Source organism: Sminthopsis crassicaudata, chromosome 4, assembly GCF_048593235.1.
Source record: "Sminthopsis crassicaudata isolate SCR6 chromosome 4, ASM4859323v1, whole genome shotgun sequence".
Taxonomy (NCBI): domain Eukaryota; kingdom Metazoa; phylum Chordata; class Mammalia; order Dasyuromorphia; family Dasyuridae; genus Sminthopsis; species Sminthopsis crassicaudata.
Genome location: NC_133620.1, coordinates 339849868 through 339870304, shown reverse-complemented (window position 1 = coordinate 339870304; position 20437 = coordinate 339849868). Strand labels below are relative to the sequence as shown.

General features: G+C 33.1%; 1 protein-coding gene across 32 annotated transcripts in view; it reads right to left on the bottom strand.

The window, feature by feature from the left end:
- Positions 1-20437, bottom strand: part of MARCHF10 (membrane associated ring-CH-type finger 10) — a 234609-nt gene that overhangs the window by 200435 nt on the left and 13737 nt on the right. For 31 of the 32 annotated variants that reach the window (XM_074260918.1, XM_074260915.1, XM_074260905.1 and 28 more), the window contains one exon: positions 6655-6753. In XM_074260918.1, coding sequence (XP_074117019.1) covers positions 6655-6753 — 99 coding nt within the window. Of the gene's footprint in view, positions 1-6654; positions 6754-20437 lie in introns of those variants that run through there. The other variant, XM_074260925.1, reaches the window with a different exon arrangement.

Genomic DNA, 20437 nt, shown 5'->3' with positions numbered 1-20437 from the left:
AACACCACATACTAAGGTAAGATCAAAATGGGTCCATGATTTAGGCATAAGAATGAGATTATAAATAATATAAATATATTTATAATATAATTATAAATAAATTAGAGGAACATAGGATAGTTTACCTCTCAGACTTGTGGAGAAGGAAGCAATTTGTGACCAAAGGAGAACTAGAGATCATTATTGATCACAAAATAGAAAATTTTGATTACATCAAATTAAGAAGCTTTTGAACAAACAAAACTAATGCAAATAAGATTAGAAGGGAAATAAAAAATTGGGAAAACATTTTTACAGTTAAAGGTTCTGATAAAGGCCTCATCTCCAAAATATACAGAGAATTAACTGTAATTTATAAGAAATCAAGCCATTCTCCAGTTGATAAATGGTCAACGGATATGAACAGACAATTTTCAGATGATGAACTTAAAACTATTTCCACTCATATGAAAAAGTGTTCCAAATCACTACTGATAATAGAAATACAAATTAAGACAACTCTGATATACCACTACACACCTGTCAGATTTCCACTCATATGAAAAAGTGTTCCAAATCACTACTGATAAGAGAAATACAAATTAAAACAACTCTGAGATACCACTACACACCTGTCAGATTGGCTAAGATGAGAGGAACAAATAATGATGAATGTTGGAGGGGCTGTGGGAAAACTGGGACACTGATGCATTGTTGGTGGAATTGTGAAAGAATCCAACCATTCTGGAGAGCAATCTGGAATTATGCCCAAAAAGTTATCAAACTCCGCATACCCTTTGATCCAGCAGTGCTACTACTGGGCTTATATCCCAAGGAAATACTAAAGAAGGGAAAGGGACCTGTATGGGCCAAAATGTTTGTGGCAGCCCTTTTCATAGTGGTTAGAAACTGGAAGATGAATGGATGTCCATCAATTGGAGAATGGTTGGGTAAATTATGGTATATGAATGTTATGGAATATTATTGTTCTGTAAGAAATGACCAGCAGGAGGAATACAGAGAGGCTTGGAGAGACTTACATCAACTGATGCTGAGTGAAATGAGCAGAACTAAGAGATCATTATACACTTTAACAACAATACTATATGAGGATATATTCTGATGGAGGTGGATACCTTCAACATAGAGAAGAGCTAATCCAATTCCAATTGAGCAATGATGGACAGGATCAGCTACACCCAGAGAAGGAACACTGGGAAATGAGTGTGAACTGTTAGCATTTTTTTCCCCCAGGTTATTTTTACCTTCCAAATCCAATTCTTCCTTTGCAACAACAACAACAACAAAAAATTCAGTTCTGCACATATATATTGTACCTATGACATACTATAACATATTTAATATGTGTGGGAATGCCTGCCATCTAGGGGAGGGAGTGGTGGGAAGGAGGGGAAAAATTTGGAACAGAAGCAGTACAAGGGATAATGTTATAAAAAATTATCTATACATATGTACTTTCAAAAAATGTTATAATTATAAAATTAATTTTTAAAAAGTAGCAAGAGATACTATGAAAAAGAAAACTGACAAAGAGAGATCGAGACTTATGTTACCAGATTTCAAAAAACAATAATTTTTTTTAATTGTGTGGTAATCAGAAAAAAAATTAGTTAAATAGGTCAATGAAAAATAAAAGAACTGAAGAATGGGATACACACATCCCATTGACCACTGTGGGGATTTGTCTTGACTGAGCATATTTACTAAAAAGAGTCGTTTTTAAATTTTTATTTTTCAGTTTTGGAGGAAAGAAAATGAAGTAAAGAAGGGGACTTGCAAAGTTGTGTTTTAAAAAAAAAGAAAAAGAAAAATGGGCCACTGAATCATTTTTAATGCAAAGAAAAAGAAATATAAATAAGCAAGACAGCTTTGAAATTAACATACAGAACTTGTATGTATATTTAAAAGGAAAAGCAAGCCAAATATAACAGATTCATGATTTCATGTATAATCTTTTTCTATTCTACTTTACAGAACTGCTCATTTTGTTTGGTGTTTGGTTAAATTCAGGAAAAAATACCGTTGAAAAAAATTTAAAAAGAAACTTGATAGAGAACTGAAAAAGAGAACACAACATATACAAGAAATTAGTGACTGAAAAACTTACATTCATAAAATACTGAGGAATATAATCACTATTCAATAAAAAGATACTGGCAAAATTGGATAGCTGTATGGCAACAGCTTTTACCATACCATACAATAAACTCTAACTGGATTTTGGAATTTAAAATTATTTTTAAAAAATTTTTAATGTAAAAGGAATACTATATGTCTCATCTATAGAAAGAAATAATATTTTTATCAAGCAAATGAAACAAATTACCAGAGAGAAAATCAGTAAGTTTGAGTAAATAGATATAATTTCTGCAAGATAAAAACTAGTATCTCTAAAATGAAAGGAAAAGAAAAAGTTAGGAATAGAATATTTGCAGCAAATATATAAAACAAAGGTCCAACATCCAGAATCAAGATGCTTATGAGATATTGTCAATGGGAATGAATAGACAATTTTCTAAAGGATAATTACAAGTAATAATCACACAAAATGATGCTTAAATTCCCTAATAATCACAGAAATATACAACAAGACAATCTAATGATTCTGACTCACATCTGATAAATAGGCCAAGACAGCTTAAAAAAAGAAATTGCTGTTGGCAGAGGTTATGGGAAAGAAAGTGTTCTAATAAACATATGGTATAAACTTTTTGAAGTGAAACATGACATATACAGAGAAATACACACACAGAGAGAGAAAAAAAAAAAAATCACAAAATGGCTGTATCCTTTTATTCCTCAGCAAATCATCATCTCTCTCTCAATAATATTTTTTCCAATTTCATGTAAAGACAGTTTTCAACATTGTTTTGTAAGATTTTGACCTTTAAATTATTTTCTTTTTCTTCGTACTTCCCCACTCCTCCAGAAAGCAGGCAATCTGATATAGATTTTATATGCAATTCTTTTAAACAGATTTCCATATTTGCCATGTTACCCCAAAAAAATGGACCAAAACAGGGAAGAAATCATGAGAAAAAAAGCAAACAAAAAAGTGAAAAAAATATGCTTTGATCTACAATCAGTAACCATAACTCTCTCTGCATGTGATTGGCATTTTCCATCCCAAGTCTATTGGAATTGCCTTGAATCACTGTTGAGAACAGTCAAGCCTATCACTATTGATTATCACAGAAACACTGGTTGTTAAAAATTGCCCCCTGCTTTTTGCTTTCCTCTTTTTGGTTGCACTGGCTTTGTTTGTGGAACCTCTTTTTAATTTAATGTAATCAAGATTATCTATTTAGCATTTTATAAATTTCATTACCTCTTAGTTACAAATAATTCTGACTCCATAGGTAACCTGTTCCTTGTTCTTCTAATTTGTTTACAGTATCATCCTTTATAACTAAATCAGTATCTATTTTGATACTGTTTTGGTATATGGTATGAGATATTGGTCTGTGCCTAGTTTTTGATATACTATTTTCAATTTTCCTTGTAACTTTTGTCAAATAGTGAGTTCTTATCCCAAAAACTGGAGTCTGGGTTTATCAAATGGTAAATTACTATAGTCATTGACTACTTGTAATGTGCTGTCGTCTCCAGAAACTGCCGATCTCTCTCTGGTCTAGAGGAGAGACTTCTTCCTCCAGAGAGCCGCCTCAAGTCTGGCCCAGACAAGACTTTTTCTCCTCCAGAGAGCTGCTCCAACTCTGACCTAGAGCAGAGACTCTTCTCTATCTTGAGTGCCACCCTCTTTTATCCTCCCAGAGAATGGGCGTGGGATAAGGCAAGAGCTTCTGGGAAGAAATACTTAAACCAATGAACTTGCTCCTCCTAAGCATGTAAGCTCCTCCCCAGGAGTTCACAGAAGTAAAACTCCCAGTAAAGGCTGGAACTAGAGAATTGTTAAGTACCGACTTAGCACTTAGTAAGAACCTAACTACTGACTATTGTATTACTGATCCTTATTCTGCTGATCCACTACTCTTTCTTAGCCAGTACCAAATAGTTTTGATGTCTGCTACTTTATAGTATAATTTTAGATCTAGTACATATAGCTAGGCCACCTTCTTTTGCCTTTTTTTCCCCATTAGTTCCTTTGATATTCTTGACCTTTTCTTTTTTCAGATTAATTTTGTTATTATTATAGCTCTATAAAATTTTTTTGGCAGTTCAATTGGTATGGAACTGAACAAGTAGACTAATTTAGGTAGCATTGTCACTTTTATTATAATAGCTCAGCCTATCTGCAAGTAATTAATATTTTCCTCAGTAGTTTAGATCTGATTTTATTCCATAGCAACTCTTGAAGACCATGTGATAAATCAAAGACACTGTGTTCTGGAGCACTGGAGGGAAGCAGCCATACTAATAAAATTACAAGTCATTTAAGTATGAAAACACAGGAAGGTTATGGAATACTATGAAAACATAAAACCATAAACAAAAATAACACTTTTTTGAAGTGTTACAACAGAACAACTTATACAATGACTTTTAAAAGAAAAACAAAATCAAAGATAATGGAGCTGGAGCTGGACAGAGCAAACATTTGATGCTGAAGTTTTAAAAAGTATGCTTGGAACTTCCAATCCTAAAAATCATTTCCTAAATTTGGAGATTATCTTAAGTTACTATCTTGTTTCTCTTCTTTCCTTTACCATAAAACTTCTTGGAAAAGCTGTCTTTACTTTTCATCTGCTTTTCTCACTACCCCTGTATTTCTTAACCTTTTACATCTGACTTCCACCTGCTTCTCTACTGCAGTGGCCTCCTCAGAGATGACCAAGGACCACCTAATCACTAAACTGATAACTCTCTTCTCCAACATCCTCTTCCTTAACTTCTCTGAAATATTTTATAGACCATCTCCAAAGTTACAAGAGGGTCTTACTCACCCTTGATTTCTGCGATAGTACATTATCCTGGTTTCTCTTCCTACCTCTCTAAACTAATACTTCCATTTCTCTCATTACGTTCTCCTTCTCTCACTACATTAATTACCCTCACCTAATGGGTTCTCTTCTTTCCTGCCCCAACGTGTTGATTAATGCAAGGTTCTGTTTTCAGGTCTTCTTTTCTTTCCTCCCTATACACTCTCTCCATTTGCAATTATCATCTGTACATAGCTTCAACAATTAGCTCTGTGTAGATTACTCTCAAATCTATTGATCAATCCTTGTCCTCTCCCCAAAATTCTAGACATGAATTTCTAAATATCTCCTGTAAACTGTAGTATGCCTTAAATTCAGTTATGTCCAAAGCCAAACTCCTCAAAACCTTTTCCTTGTAACTTCTAATTTGTGCTAACGTTGCCATTATTCTTTTAGTTATACATTTAAAAATCAGCATTATTTTGATGACTTTTTTTGATCCCCTACATCTAATCAATTTACCATTCCTTGCTAGTGCAATTTTTTAACCATCATTTTTTTCTATATTACTATGATTACTTCCTTGTTATTTCTAGCCTAAGACTACTATAATCACCTCCTAAATAGTTTCCTTATCTTTGGTCTCTCATTGTTTTACACACTGCTGCTAGACTAATTTTCCTAAAGTACAATCTAATCATATATTGTCCTTTCTCCATGTCTTTAAATACCATGAATGAATACTGATAAAATAAAATACAAATTCCTTCACCTGCCATCATATGTCCTTAACGATGTGGCTTCAGGTTACCTCTTTACCAATTTTACCTGCCAATATTTACCTTCAAATACAGAAACAAGATACTAACTATTCCTAAATATATTTCTTTCTCCCTCTTTGTACATCTTATTCTTGAAATTCTCTGCCCCTATTTCTGTTTGTTCAATTCTTAGCTTTCCTTTAGTGTCCATCTTAAATGCTACTTTCATAAAGCTTTCTCTGATTGCTACCATGCAATAAGAGGCACTAGATCTATTCTTTGAATTACCATAGCACTTTGTTCCTATTGTAGCACTTGCATATTCTATATCGTATAGGAATGATTTGTACATCCTTATCTCCATCATTAGAAAAGGTGATAGAGGTACACAAAGGAAAGGATCATGACTAATTGTATTTTATATTCTCCATAAATAGTACACAGTATATATTAAATAAATGGATATTAATGAGTAAACAAATATCACTTGAACATAGTTTATGGCCTCAGACTTAAACTAAACTAGGATAGATAAAATTCTTCACAGATGATATCATAAATATGTTTAATGCTTGGCAAATTTAGTTTAAAACAAAGTAATATTAGTTATTATGAGACAGATTCTCATTACATTTTATGTCCTCTTCATATAAAATTATAATGAAAACCTAATGATTTCAATGAACATAATCACCATTAAGATACAATGTCTTCAATTTTGAGAATCATAGATTTTTCAAGTTGGAAGGTCCTTTGGAGACTTGTTTTGTTTAATCCATTATTTTATAGAAGAGGAAATGGACAGGGGATGCTGATATAGTTAGTTGATATAAAAACCAGGAGTGGAATTGAGTTCCTTGTCCACTGCTCTGGACACTGTTTAACACATTTTAGGATTTTCTGATCTCTCCTAGTCACAGAAGCATTTTCTGGATTAACATATACCTAAAGCAACAAGATAATTTCTTTTTCAAAAAGACAAAAATTAAAGAATATAAAACCTTTCTAAATACCTGTCTGGAACATGATAAACTTGAAGGTCGGGGTCTCTCAAAACTTGACTCTTGCCTACAAAACTGATCTCGTTTCTTCTCCTGTCTTCTCAGGCAAGCCTAAACAAAGCAAAAAAAAAAGTTTAATATTATTGGCAAACTTCAAAACTCCCAGATCAAAGATGCAAAAAACAAGAAAAAACAATTCAAATATGCTAGAGGTACAATTAGAATTGCATAAGACTTATGAGCCAATATCAAAGATTAATTTCAAGGAACTTAACATGCACAAATTGTTTTTTTTTAACATGGAAAAGTGTATCATATATTTAAGATTAGCATCAGTAATTGGGTAGTTCAAAAGAAAGACTGGGGCAAGAATGAGTATGATCTGACTCTAAAAAGCAAAACTTTTTTAAGGAAATGGTAAAAATAGTAATTATGTTATACAAATGAGGTGCAGAAGAAGAACACACACAGAGGCATTAGAGGGGGCAGGAGGACTTGTAGTTTTGAAAACCTACTCACATTGGAAATTAGTTAAATAGGCAACATTACATATACACATACACATACACACACACTTATTTACCATTAAGGGTATAGCACCCTCCCAAATCTATAAAGAAATAAGGGGGGAGGAGTGGGTGGAGGAGGAAGCAAAAGGTAGGGGGAAAGAAGACAAGGGAGGGATTCAAAGTTGGGGGCAGATTAAGTAACAGCAAGACAAGTTAAGGAACAGAACTGTAGTAAAGTTAGCAGAGATAGGAAAGAAGAAATATGCAAAATATTACAACAAAGATCAGTAGTAGAATTTATTAGAAAAAAAGTAGGTTTAGTAATAATTGATTTTAGACAAAGACAAACTTAAAGATTCAATCAAGAGAGAAGTTATATTGTATACATATATATAAACATATACATATACATTATATTTCAGCCACATTAATATTGTTTTAGATATATATTTACCTATGGGCAAATGCATATATGTGTATGTATATATCTGATTATATGTAGGTATATATGCATGTATCACACAGTGTATTTAAATAGATAAATGTATATGCATTTGAGTCTCTGGGGGATATATATTAATATATATGTGTTCACATATACGTGTGTGTATCTACCTATCCATATATATCTGTGCCTAACTGTAGCCTCCTTGGAGGAAGTGGGGGAGATGAAAAGGGAGGAAAGAATAAATTTCAAAAAGTGCATAGCAAAGAACAAAAGAACTTATAAGGAAGCAAATAAAAATATAATTTCTTCTACTATTATATATGCTTTCTGGACTTGGGGATTGATTGTTATATATTTTGAATCCTTCCTGATATTCTGTTGGGCACATGGCAATGTTCTATTTTGTTTTGTTTTGTTTTTATTTTCCTTTTCTCTGTTTTTTTAATATTCTGTACTTTTATTTTGTATTTTTTAAAAAAGAACAAAAAAGTTACTATATTTTTAAGTTTTCACTTTGTTCCAGGTTTTACTCTCATTATAATGCACCCTACTAAAGTAATATTTTTCTCTGATCAGACCTTTGATTTCTCGGTAAAGGACTACTTTACCAGTATAGATTAGTATATTCTCTGTGACATATAGTTCTGGAGTATTTAGTGTTTTAAGTAACTTGCCAAGGACCACATAGTCAGAACATGTTAACTAAACCCAGATCCTCTTATCTTCAAGGCCAATTTCTTCTTTCTTTTTAAAATTTTCAACAGCATTTTATTTTTCCAAATACATAGTTTTCAACATTCATTTTTGTAAGATTTGTGTTCCAAGTTTTTCTTTCTCCCTCCTCTACATCTTCCAAGATATCAAACAATCTGATATTGATTAAAAATGTGAAATTCTTTTAAACATATTTCCATATTTGTCATGTTGTGCAAGAAAAATAAGACTAAAAGGTAAAAAAGAACAAGAAAAAAAAAACCAAACAAATAAGAAGAAAAATGAAAATACTTATGCTTCAATCTACAATCAGTATCCATAGTTTTCTCTCTGGATACAGATGGCATTTTCCAATCCAACTCTATTGAAATTAAGGCCAATTCTTTTTTTTTTAATTAATTTTATAATTATAACATTTTTTTGCCAGTACATATGCATAGGTAATTTTTTTTACAACATTATCCCTTGCATTCCCTTCTGTTCTGAATTTTCCCCTCCTTCCCTCCACCCCCTCCCCTAGATGGCAGGCATTCCCATACATATTAAATATGCTATAGTATATCCTAGATACAATATATGTGTGCAGAACCATATAGTTCTCTTCTTGCACAAGAAGAATTGGATTCAGAAGGTAAAAATAACCTGAGAAGAAAAACAAAAATGCAAGTAGTCCACATTCATTTCCCTGTGTTCTTTCTCTTGTGTAGATGATTCTGTCCATCACTGATCAACTGGAACTGAATTAGATTTTCTCTTTGTTGATATTCTATCAGAATACATCCTCATACAGTATTGTTGTTGAAGTGTATAATGATCTCCTGGTTCTGTTCATTTCACTCAGCATCAGTCCATGTAAGTCTCTCTAAACCTCTCTATATTCATCCTCTTGGTCATTTCTTACAGAACAATAATATTCCATAACATTCATATGCCACAATTTACCCAACCATTCTCCAATTGATGGGCATCCATTCATTTTCCAGTTTCTAGCCATTATGAAAAGGGCTGCCACAAACATTTTGGCACATACAGGTCCCTTTCCCTTTTTAGTATTTCCTTGGGATATAAGCCCAGTAGTAGCACTGCTGGATCAAAGGGTATGCGGAGTTTGATAACTTTTGGGGCATAATTCCAGATTGCTCTCCAGAATGGTTGGATTCATTCACAACTCCATCAACAATGCGCCAGTGTCCCAGTTTTTCCATATCCCCTCCAACATTTATCATTATTTTTTCCTGTCATCTTAGCCAATCTAACAGGTGTGTAGTGGTATCTCAGAGTTGTCTTAATTTGTATTTCTCTTATCAGTAGTAATTTGGAACACCCTTTCATTTGAGTGGAAATAGTTTTAATTTCATCATCTGAAAATTGTCTGTTCATATCCTTTGACCATTTATCAATTGGAGAATGGCTTGATTTCTTATAAATTAGAGTCAATTCTCTGTATATTTTGGAGATGAGGCCTTTATCAGAACCTTTAACTGTAAAAATGTTTTCCCAGTTTGTTATTTCCCTTCTAATCTTGTTTGCATTCGTTTTGTTTGTACAAAAGCTTTTTAATTTGATGTAATAAAAATTTTCTATTTTGAGATTAATAATAATCTCTAGTTCTCCTTTGGTCATAAATTCCTTCCTCCTCCACAAGTCTGAGAGGTAAACTATTCTATGTTCCTCTAATTTATTTATAATCTCATTTTGTATGCCTAAACCATGGACCCATTTTGATCTTATCTTAGTATGTGGTGTTAAGTGTGGGTACATGATTAAGGCCAATTCTTAATCAAACAAGCAAATACATTTAAGTTATCTGCTGTATGTGCACTGGGAATACAAAGAATGAAACAATACTCTCAAAAAGCTGACAGTCTATTAAAACAGCAAGAACAATACATGACAAGTAAAAAAAAGAGTAAATACATGATAGTTAAATAAAATATGATCATTAGAGATGCAGTAGATGTTGGAAGATCAAGATTTGGCAAATGATTTTATATTTGAGAAAGAGTAAGAAGTCAAAGATCACACTGAAGTGGTAAACCTAGGAAACCAGCAAAGTTTAGAAGAGAATTTTTTTGGGATAGAGTTGAGGAAAGTTTGGAAGAGGAGTGGGAGAAGGTGGATAATGAACTCTGTTTTTAATATATTGAATATGGATTGTTTCCAATTATATGTAAACATGTTAGTTTGAAATGTCCAATAAGTAATGGAGGATACAGGACTAAAGGTGAGGGGAGAAATTGGGCTTGAATATAATTAATCTGTGAATCATCAACAAAAAGATGATAATTAAGGTGAGGGGAGAAATTGGGCTTGAATATAATTAATCTGTGAAACATCAACAAAAAGATGATAATTAAGTCCATGGGAATTGATGAGATCACTAACATGTGTATGTGAATGTAGAGCCAAGAAAAGAAGACCCAGCAAAAAACCTTGAAATGCCGCCACAGTTAAGGGGAATGATAAGGATGATGGGTCAGCAAAAGGGACTGAGAAAATATGATCCAATAAGTAGGAAAAGAGCCAGGAGAGAATAGTTTCACAATAATCTTGAGGCATGAGAGTATCCAAGAGGAAAGACTGCCTGATAGTTTGAAAGGAAGCAAAGAGTTTAAAGGATGAGTTCAGAAAAGACCATCGTTTGGCAACTAAACATAACTGGTAATTTAAGAGAGGAAAGTTTCAGTTGAATGATGAGGTTATTCTAATCATATTGTCCTATTGCATTGGGTATTACAGAGTCCCAAATATTCTTTTAACAACTGTCATTCAATACAACAGAACAGAATAGAACTCTCCTTAACTCTTCTCTCTTTTGGCCCACAGAGTTAAATCAAAAGAATTACTTGTTTTGATGAAATTATTTTTCTAATAAATATAAACTATGTATCACTTTGTGAATTCTGCATCTGAATAACTACTTCCTTTAACAAATTAATGTCTGAGTAGCATTTCTTATGAGATCAAGGTCATTTTGTATCATGATAAAAAAAATCAATCCTCAACAATAAAAAATATGAATAAAAATGAAAAAAATTCATTAAATCTGACATTTTACAAAACCTAGCAGCACTAATTTAATACTAAGATGCCATTCTTAGGAGAAGTCACGTGGCAAACTGCTTTGAGTACTGCACTAAAAAATAAGGAAGCTTTAATTTCCAGGTTTCCAGTCTTCCTTGTGATACTTACTAGCTATATATGACCATACATAAATCTTTTAACCTCTGTGATCCTTAAGTAACTCTCAAAACTCTAAGTTAAACTTTTCTTACATTTTCATTCTCTACTATCAGAAGCAGACGCATACTAGAATTTTGGACCATTAGGGGAATCTCTTACTATTGTTCAGTCATGTCTGACTCTTTGTGACCCGATTTGGTATTTTCTTGGCAGAGATACTGGGAGTGATCTGCCATTTATTTCTCCAACTCATTTAACAGATGAGAAGCTAAGGCAAACAGGGTTAAATAATTTTTTCTGGGGTCATACAATAACTAAGGCCATTTCTGAGTTCAAGAAAATGAACCTTCCTGATTCCAAGGCTAGCACTTTATCCACTGTTACATAGCTTCCCCAAAGAGATTAACATAATCAGAAACTAAGTCTTAAGACTTAAAATTCAGAACATATAGCCACATAGACATGTGTACCTTTAATTTATATTAGAATCATTCACACTATCAATATGGAGGAAATTTTGCCTCTAATTAAAACAATGAATTCCCAAGATAGAGATGCAAGGCTATATTCTTCCTTGGTTGTCAAAACATGGTTCAAGAGGTTCTGGCCATAAAGGGAAATCAAATATCTTTTGCTCCAAAATTTAGCTTATTCTCATAAAAAAATGTAAAATTAGTAGTTAGTCTTGGTCCATGTCACTGGATCTAATAAGAAATCAAGGTAAGCCTAAAAGAAATTGGGCAGAAAAGTTAATGAAATTCAATTAATTATGGCTAGCTTTTCTTTCTATTCATTTTTTTGTTTATTTTTTAATTGGAATCTGTGTCTATGGGGAGCACTGAGTATATAGTTATTTGCTGAAGACAGATGCTCATGTTCTCTTAATTTACTGTTAAAAGGAATAAAAGAAGAAAATGAAGATGAATAGGAAGAGGGAGGAGATATCATCAATAAATGCAGGAAAGGCCAATCCAAGTTTATAAAAATGAAAAGAATTTGGTCGAACTAAGTGCCTTTTGAAAACTATCTCTAAGAATATATGTGACTCAATAGTTCTTTGCCAAAAAGGGGAAGAGGGGAAGACAGATTAACACACACTCTGAACAAAGTCAAAGGGATGATTCCAAACTCCTCCTGTTCCCTTTCTTTCTAACTTCTCATATCATTCTAGGAGTAGGAGGACAGAACAATGTAAAGGCAGATATTTTCTAATTCTTTCTAACCTTTTTTACAGCCAAGCAACTTTTCAAGTATTATTTAAACACTCATCTTTCCTCTTTCTCATTTAAAGTTCTACAAAACAGTAGGAAAATAAATATGATGATAATTTGGCTTATAGAATTGTACAGATGTTCCCCTAATTTTTTAGTTTTCTATTTATAGGGAATTGGTATGTCTTTTTAGTTATTTTTGTTTTAACTTAAAACTGTCTATTGTAAATTTATACTAACAGAACCTACTGATACTTCAAAACTCAAAGGGTAAAAAAACTTTGCTTCTCTCCCTAACTTCTTTTTCTCTTGATGTTACCACTATCTTTTTTAGTAACCTCAGCTCACAACCATGGTCATCTTTGATTTCTCTTCTCCTTTACCAACATATCTAATCAGCCATCAAAATGCTTTTGACTTTACTTCTGAAATTTCTTTCTTTCTCTTTCTTTCTTTCTTTCTTTCTTTCTTTCTTTCTTTCTTTCTTTCTTTCTTTCTTTCTTTCTTTTTTTCTTTCTTTCTTTTTTTCTTTCTCTTTCTCTTTCTTTCTTTCTTTCTCTCTCTCTATTTCTTTCTTTCTTTCTTTTATCTTGTTCTAAGTCTAATTTGAATGCTACCTTTTCCAAAAGCCCTACCTGACCCTCCTCATTCCCCCCCACTTTAAATTTCTTCAAGATCAGAATGATCTCAGCTTACTCAAATTTATCACAGTACTTTGCCAGATGGATCTTCCGCATTATCTCACTTTTGCTTGTATTATAGATACTTGTTACATGTCTTTTCCCAAGAAATAAAAAGATCTAATGGAAGGTCAAGTTGGGTTGCAATTAGTAGTCTATAAAATCAGATAACTACTGAAGCATAGAAGTAAATCTTTCCCTTCATAGATGATAAACTTCTCAAGAATAATGTCTGTGTATCTTCAGATACTAACACTGAACAAGTAGATTTTACTGAATTAAGTAAAAAGGGAGGGGAAAGCAGGGGGAAAGGCAATGGATATAATAAGAGTGGAGATGACTACACTGAAATTCCAATAAGAGAAAATTGTCAGCTGAACTATTAAATATTTACCTACTATTTACAATAATAAATATCTAGACTTTAACTCCTGTCTGCCTAAACAGTGGCAAAAACAAGTTTAGTTTTTAGTATTTTATTTACATCTTTTGTTCTTATATAACTTTCATTTAAAATATAGTTCTTCCCTACCCAGAGAGCCATAAAAAGAAAGAAAACAAACAACTCAGCAAAACTAACAAACAAAATAACCAAGACTGCCATTTCTATCCATCACTCCACACCCACTGATTCCCACATCTCTAGCAAAGAAGGGAGAACTTAGTCATAGAATTATACTGCATTGGATTTTTAGCTTTTTTCCATTTATATTGTGATAGTCATTGTATATACTGTTATCCTAGTCACTTGAATCATTTAAGTCACTTTGAACTATTTTATTTAAGTCTTCCCATACTTCTCTGAGTTATTCTGATTTCATCAATGTTTATATTACATTACTGTACTATAATTTGTTTATCCATTCTCTAATCAATAAGCATTTACTTTGTTTCTGGCTATTTGCTGTTATATAAAGTACTACTATAGATTTTTTTTTGTTTCTATCTTTGATTTCTTGAGCCATTATCTAGTAGTATAAGTTCTAAGTAAAAGGAATATAGGCATGTTTGTCTTTTTTAAAAGTATAATTCTAAATTGCTTCCCAGAATGGATATACCAATTCATAGTTGCATCAACAGCATATTACTATTCCTGTCAAAATTCCTCTAGTCCTGATTTTTCCCCTTTTTTATTATTCCCCATCTTTGTTAATTTGCTGAGTTTCAGTGAAACTTCAGGACTGTTTTGCTTGCATTTTTTATTATTACTAATGATTTGGAGCAAATTCTTTTTAAAAAAATAATTAACCTGTGTATGAAGTATTTGCAGATAAGCATTTCCTCTGCAATTTATAATCTTAAGAAGTTACCTAAAGCAGTGAGATCTTAACTGACTTATCCAGGGTGACATAGCCAGTATATGTCAGAAACTGGACATGAATTCAAGTATTTCTGACTCCTGAGATCAGCTCTTTATCAATAATAGTAAAAAAAAATAGATAACACCTATATACATCTACTTTGTTGTAGATTCTCTGTTAAGTGCTTTACAAATATTATTTTGATTATTGCAGCATTTAATCTACTTGAGGTATATAGATGCTATCAAAAGCCCCATTTTATAGTTAAAGAAAATGAGGCAGACAGGCTAAATCACTTGCCTAGGATCACATAGACAGTTGAGTTTCTGGGGAAGTATTTGAACTCTAATCTTTCTGACTTCAAGCCTCTTGCTATGTCCACACCACCAACTAGCTCTATGTCATACAGTTTCACATGCAGTTGTTAATATTTTGTCATTCATCATCTTAGAGCAATTTTTAAAAGTCTCATTAAACAATGAAAGGGCCATTGAACCAAGTTCAATTGCATTTATTAAGGAATCTCTATGATCTAACACAGATATAAGAGATTCTCTGTTCAAGAAGAGCCTTTATTTAAGGTTGTATTTTACTCTGCTGAGTAAAATGCCTTTTTGTAATCGTAACAAACAAATAGCAGAAACATGTATTTTCTGTACTTTTCAGTCAATTAAGTGATTATAAATGTGGTCTGTTGTAAAGAATTAGTTACCAAATCCTGCTTCCCTTCTCATATGATCAAAGAAACCCTCAACATGCATGTAAATCAATCTCATCCGGACTTTATAAAAATGAAAGAGTAAGCATGGGGATCAGTAGTCTTTTTTATGGATATTAACATCACCATGATTTTTTTCTTCCTTTTGGCATCTTTCCTCCCATTAGATAAACCTATAAAATGATCACTCAGTGCTCTGGGCTTGATGGAGCATTGTATCTATGCATGTATCTGCTCTGGTTGAAAAGTTATGCTTGATTTCACTTCTTAATCATTTCTACTTCAAATAGAAAATTGGGGTTTCAAGATTAAGATGCAAATGTAGTAGCTTTTCTGTCAATGATAATGAAAATGATCAAACTGCATAGAGACTGATAATTCTTATTGATACAACTTCTATATCAATAAATTGTCATTTTGTGCTTATTACATTAAAAATACATACAGAGAGGCTTGGAGAGACTTAAATCAACTGTTGCTGAGTGAGATGAGCAGAACCAGAAGATCACTATACACTTCAACAACAATACTGTATGAGGATGTATTCTGATGGAAGTGGAAATCTTCAACATAAAGAAGATCCAACTCACTTCCAGTTGATCAATGACAGACAGAAATAACTATACCCAGAGAAGGAACATTGGGAAGCGAATGTAAATTGTTAGCATTACTGTCTATCTACCCAGGTTACTTATACCTTCGGAATCCAATACTTAATGTGCAACAAGAAAATTGGATTTACACACATATATTGTATCTAGGTTATATTGTAACACATGTAAAATGTATGGGATTACCTGCCATCGGGGGGAGGGAGTGAAGGGAGGGAGGGGATAATTTGGAAAAATGAATAAAAAAATTAAAAAAAATACATTTCATTTTAGTGGTCATATTTATTCAGGATTCACCAATTTCAGTAATTTCCCCCAGTCTTCCAGAAAAAAAGAAAACTATATTTCTCAGTAGCCAACAATCAAGATCTCAACATTTTAAAAGTATTTCTTTGTTCTAGGCCCTGTGCTAGGCTCTGAGGATACAAAGATGAAAACCAAAACAGTTCCTGTTCTTAAGGAATTTACATCTTTTAAAAATTATTGTTATCTTTTGTTTTTATGTTATCTTAATATCCAAACATGTCCCTTCCCTCTGCCCTTACATACAAAGCAATTTGTTATTGTGAGGAATAAAAGGGGGAATAACATATGAAATACCTAATCAAATAAAAAGCATTTTTAGGTACCTATTATGGTCTAGGCACTGTACTAAGTGCTGAGAGGGCACATACAAAAATGAAATGATTCGCATCCTCCCATCCATGAGAGAGATAACATGTATATAACTAACTATATACAAAATAAATATTAGTTAGAAAGCACAAGAAATGGGATAAAAAGGAAAGATTCCAAGTAAAAGGTGCCACTAGAGTTGATTTCTGAAGCAAACAAGGATTCTAAGGCACATGGGTAAGAAAGGAGCATACTCCAAGATTGAGGACAGTCATTTCAAAAGCATAGAGAAAGGAAAGAGAGTATTACAAGGTGGTCTGTCATAAGCACAGAACAAAAAAAGGAAGGAGACAAACAAGTACAAGATAATTTGAGAGAAGTGGGAACAGAAAGCAATAACAGCTAAGGGAATCAGAAAGGAGGAAGGAAAGAAAGAAGCATTTATTAATCACCTACTACATGCTACTGTGCTCTATAAGTATTTTCTAGTTTGATGCTCTCAGTAACCCCAGAAGGTACTATTATGATCCCCATTTTATAGCTGAGGAAACCAAGTATAAGTGGTGATGAAAGCCTGGACTGGCAGAATAGGTTGTGAAGAGAAAGAAGGAAAAAGGTATAAGAGACAGTGTGTAAGTAGAATCAACAAGACTCAGCAGCTTCATTCAAAGAAAATGTCTGTCTATTTCATATTATCTCTGTCCATCCCAGTAGCATTATTATTACATTCATAGAAGGGAGCTGTTTGAGAGGCAGAATAGCCTAATAGATTGTAGGCCAGCTTAGGGGCCAGGAACACTTGGGTTCAAGTCCTACTTCTTATACATCCTGGCTGTGTGACCCTGACCAAGTCATTAAACTTCTCAGTATTCTAGGAAACTTATCAAGATTCTTAAACTGTATAAAGGTGGGAAAAGCACTGGGTCCTAAGAAATGAAGAATATGAGAAATTAAGGAAAAAAACATGGGAAAACTCATATGAAATGATTACAGTATAAAGAAATCAGAAGCAAAAGAATAATATGGTGACTACAAAAATGATAATGATAAAACATTAAAAAGTAGCAAAATGCTAATAATTATCATGAAGAATCTTGGTCCTGAAAAACCAACCAATAAGGAAAAACACCTTCCTTTCAGTAAAAAGAAAAATAGGGAAAGACAGAGAATATAGATTAACTGCTGTCATAGTTACTATATGTCAATTGATTTTGCTTAAATACTTTATTTGTTTAAGGAAGAGTTCAAGGGGAAGGGGAGAAGGGAAATTGCTGCAATATAAAATATTTAAGGCAACAACAAATTTTTTAAGTTCAAAAAATTAAAAAGATAGTGCCCTGGTATTTCTGCTGCTGAGCAGAATTGGGGTCCTCTGCTGCCCTCCCACAAGGAAGTGGGAATCTGAGTAATGCCAATTTGCAGAAAATGAGAACTGTCTATATAGGCATGAGTCTTTCAAGTAGTCTACAAGCCATTAGCTCATTCATTTCCCAAATCTAAGCTACATTTTTCAACATATTTTTCATTCTTTCCTTTCCCCCAGTCCCACTAACAATCCCCACCTATAAACTGATATCAATGAGAACCAAAGTATGTGTTAACTTGGTTTAGAGAATCTTGTCAAGGTTTTTTCAAAATTATTCCCTTTTCAACCTTGGCAACAGATGTTGGCACATTAGTTGTAATTATCTTCTTAGTTGTCATGGGATCACAGTTTGTTCATGCTCAAATCATGAGACTGCAAGGTGAAATCTCCAGTGTCCTCTGAAATTACTTCTTGCTGCCTTTTGTCACATGAAGAAATCAATTCTCCTCCTTTGTTTGCCTCTAAAAGGCTAGGAGCCAACTTTCCATTTGTTGCAATTTCCTTTTGTCTTTTGCTTTCATTTATCTTGAAAATACCAATAATGATGTGATTTACTTTTTCCAATTGAATGTCATTTTGGGATGAGACTAAGATCTCACATTTAGAGCACCTATAATTAGACTAATGTTTCTAGAGCCTAAAAATGTGTAATTCTTAGCACCCTTTTTTCTAACTCCCTTTTACCATCATCATGGTGGAAGCATAGAACTGAGGCACATTTAAAAATTTTATTTCCCAGTCCTGGGGTCATTTCTTACTGCTTACTCCCATAAAACACCCCCGTCCAAGTAGTTGCTATGTGTCACTGATTTTATGTAACAATTCTCAAATGAACCCCCTTTGTTTTCTGACACTTTCACCATCCTTGCACAAATTCTTATCACCTCATGCTTGATCTCTCTGACTTGAGTTTCTCCTCACACTCTCAGCTGTCACATTGATATTCCCACAACACAAATCTGACCTATCTTCTTATTCAATGAATTCCAGTGGCTCCCATCAAGGTTCAAATATAAAATCTTCTGATTTCTACTCCAACATCTTCATAAAATGACTCTCTCCTATCTAATTTTGAGAGTGACATAATCAAAGAAGTCATCCCACAGTGACCATGCTACTATTACCTCTCATGAGTATCATTAAACAGGTTCAAAGTCCCATTCTAATCACCACACCTCTTCTTACAAATTCAGATGCCATAATACTTAGTGATGAGACAAAGTTTAAATGGAGTTTAAATTATCATTATTGTTATTATTAAAGTTAGTAAGTTTAGATGGTTAAGATGTAGTAGTGAGATGGTAGAATGAATAGAACACTAAGCCTGAAGTCAGGAATAGCTGGGTTTAAATCAGGATTCAAGACACCCACTAGATGTGTGACCCTGGGCAAGTCACTTCACACTCTTTGCTGCAGTTCCTCATCTGTAAAATGAGCTGGAGAAGGCAATGGCAAACCACTCCAATATCTTTGCCAAGAAAACCTCAATGGGATCACAAAGAGTCAGTCATGACTAAACAACTGAACACCTAAAAGAAATCAAAAGGATGAGAATTTTTAAAAAAATTCTATCATTTTCCTGCCTCATTATCTTACTATAGGTATTAACAAATTCTAATCTAACATTTCATGACACCTGTCAATCAATGACTCTACAAGTATTTATGGTGACTCCATCATGTGCCAAATATTGAAGTAAGTTTGGAGGACACAGAGACAAAAGTGGCCTGGTTCTAAGGGATTTACATTTTAAGGCTATCATGTACATACTGCCTATTGATTAAACAAAATAAGATACCAGTTCTTGGCATGTAGATACTTAATAAATGCTAGCTGATTGATTAACTGATACAAGATAATTTTGAGAAGCAGGAACCAGCAGTTGGGGAGATTGGGAAAGGCTTCATACAGAAAGTGGTACTTCACATGAAATCTAGAAATTCTAAAGAGCAGAGGTAAATAAGTGAATTTCAGACATAAAGAAGTCTGTATAAAGATATCTAGGTGGCAGAAAGGATACTTGCTGGCCTGAAGTCAGGAAGACCTGAATTCAAAGTGCCTGCCTCCTAGGTTCTTAAGAGAGAATCAAATGAAATCATATATTTTAAAAATCATATTTTATTCCTTAGCATACTGTAAAAATGTTAGGTATTATCATTAGATGGGATGCCATATGTGAGAACAGCTAAGAAACAGTTTATTTGAATTATAGTATAGAGGTCTAATATGCAATAGGGCTCAAAAGGTAGATTAAGGAGGATTATAAATGACAAAAGATTCTCTAGTTAACAGTTTATATTTCATCCTGGAGACAAAAGGTATCTCTGGAATTTATTGAATAGGGGATTGACATGATCAGAATTGTGCTTTAGAAAAATCACTCTGGCATCAGTATGAAAGATATGAGAAAGGAAAAAAGGATTGAGGCAGGAGAATGAT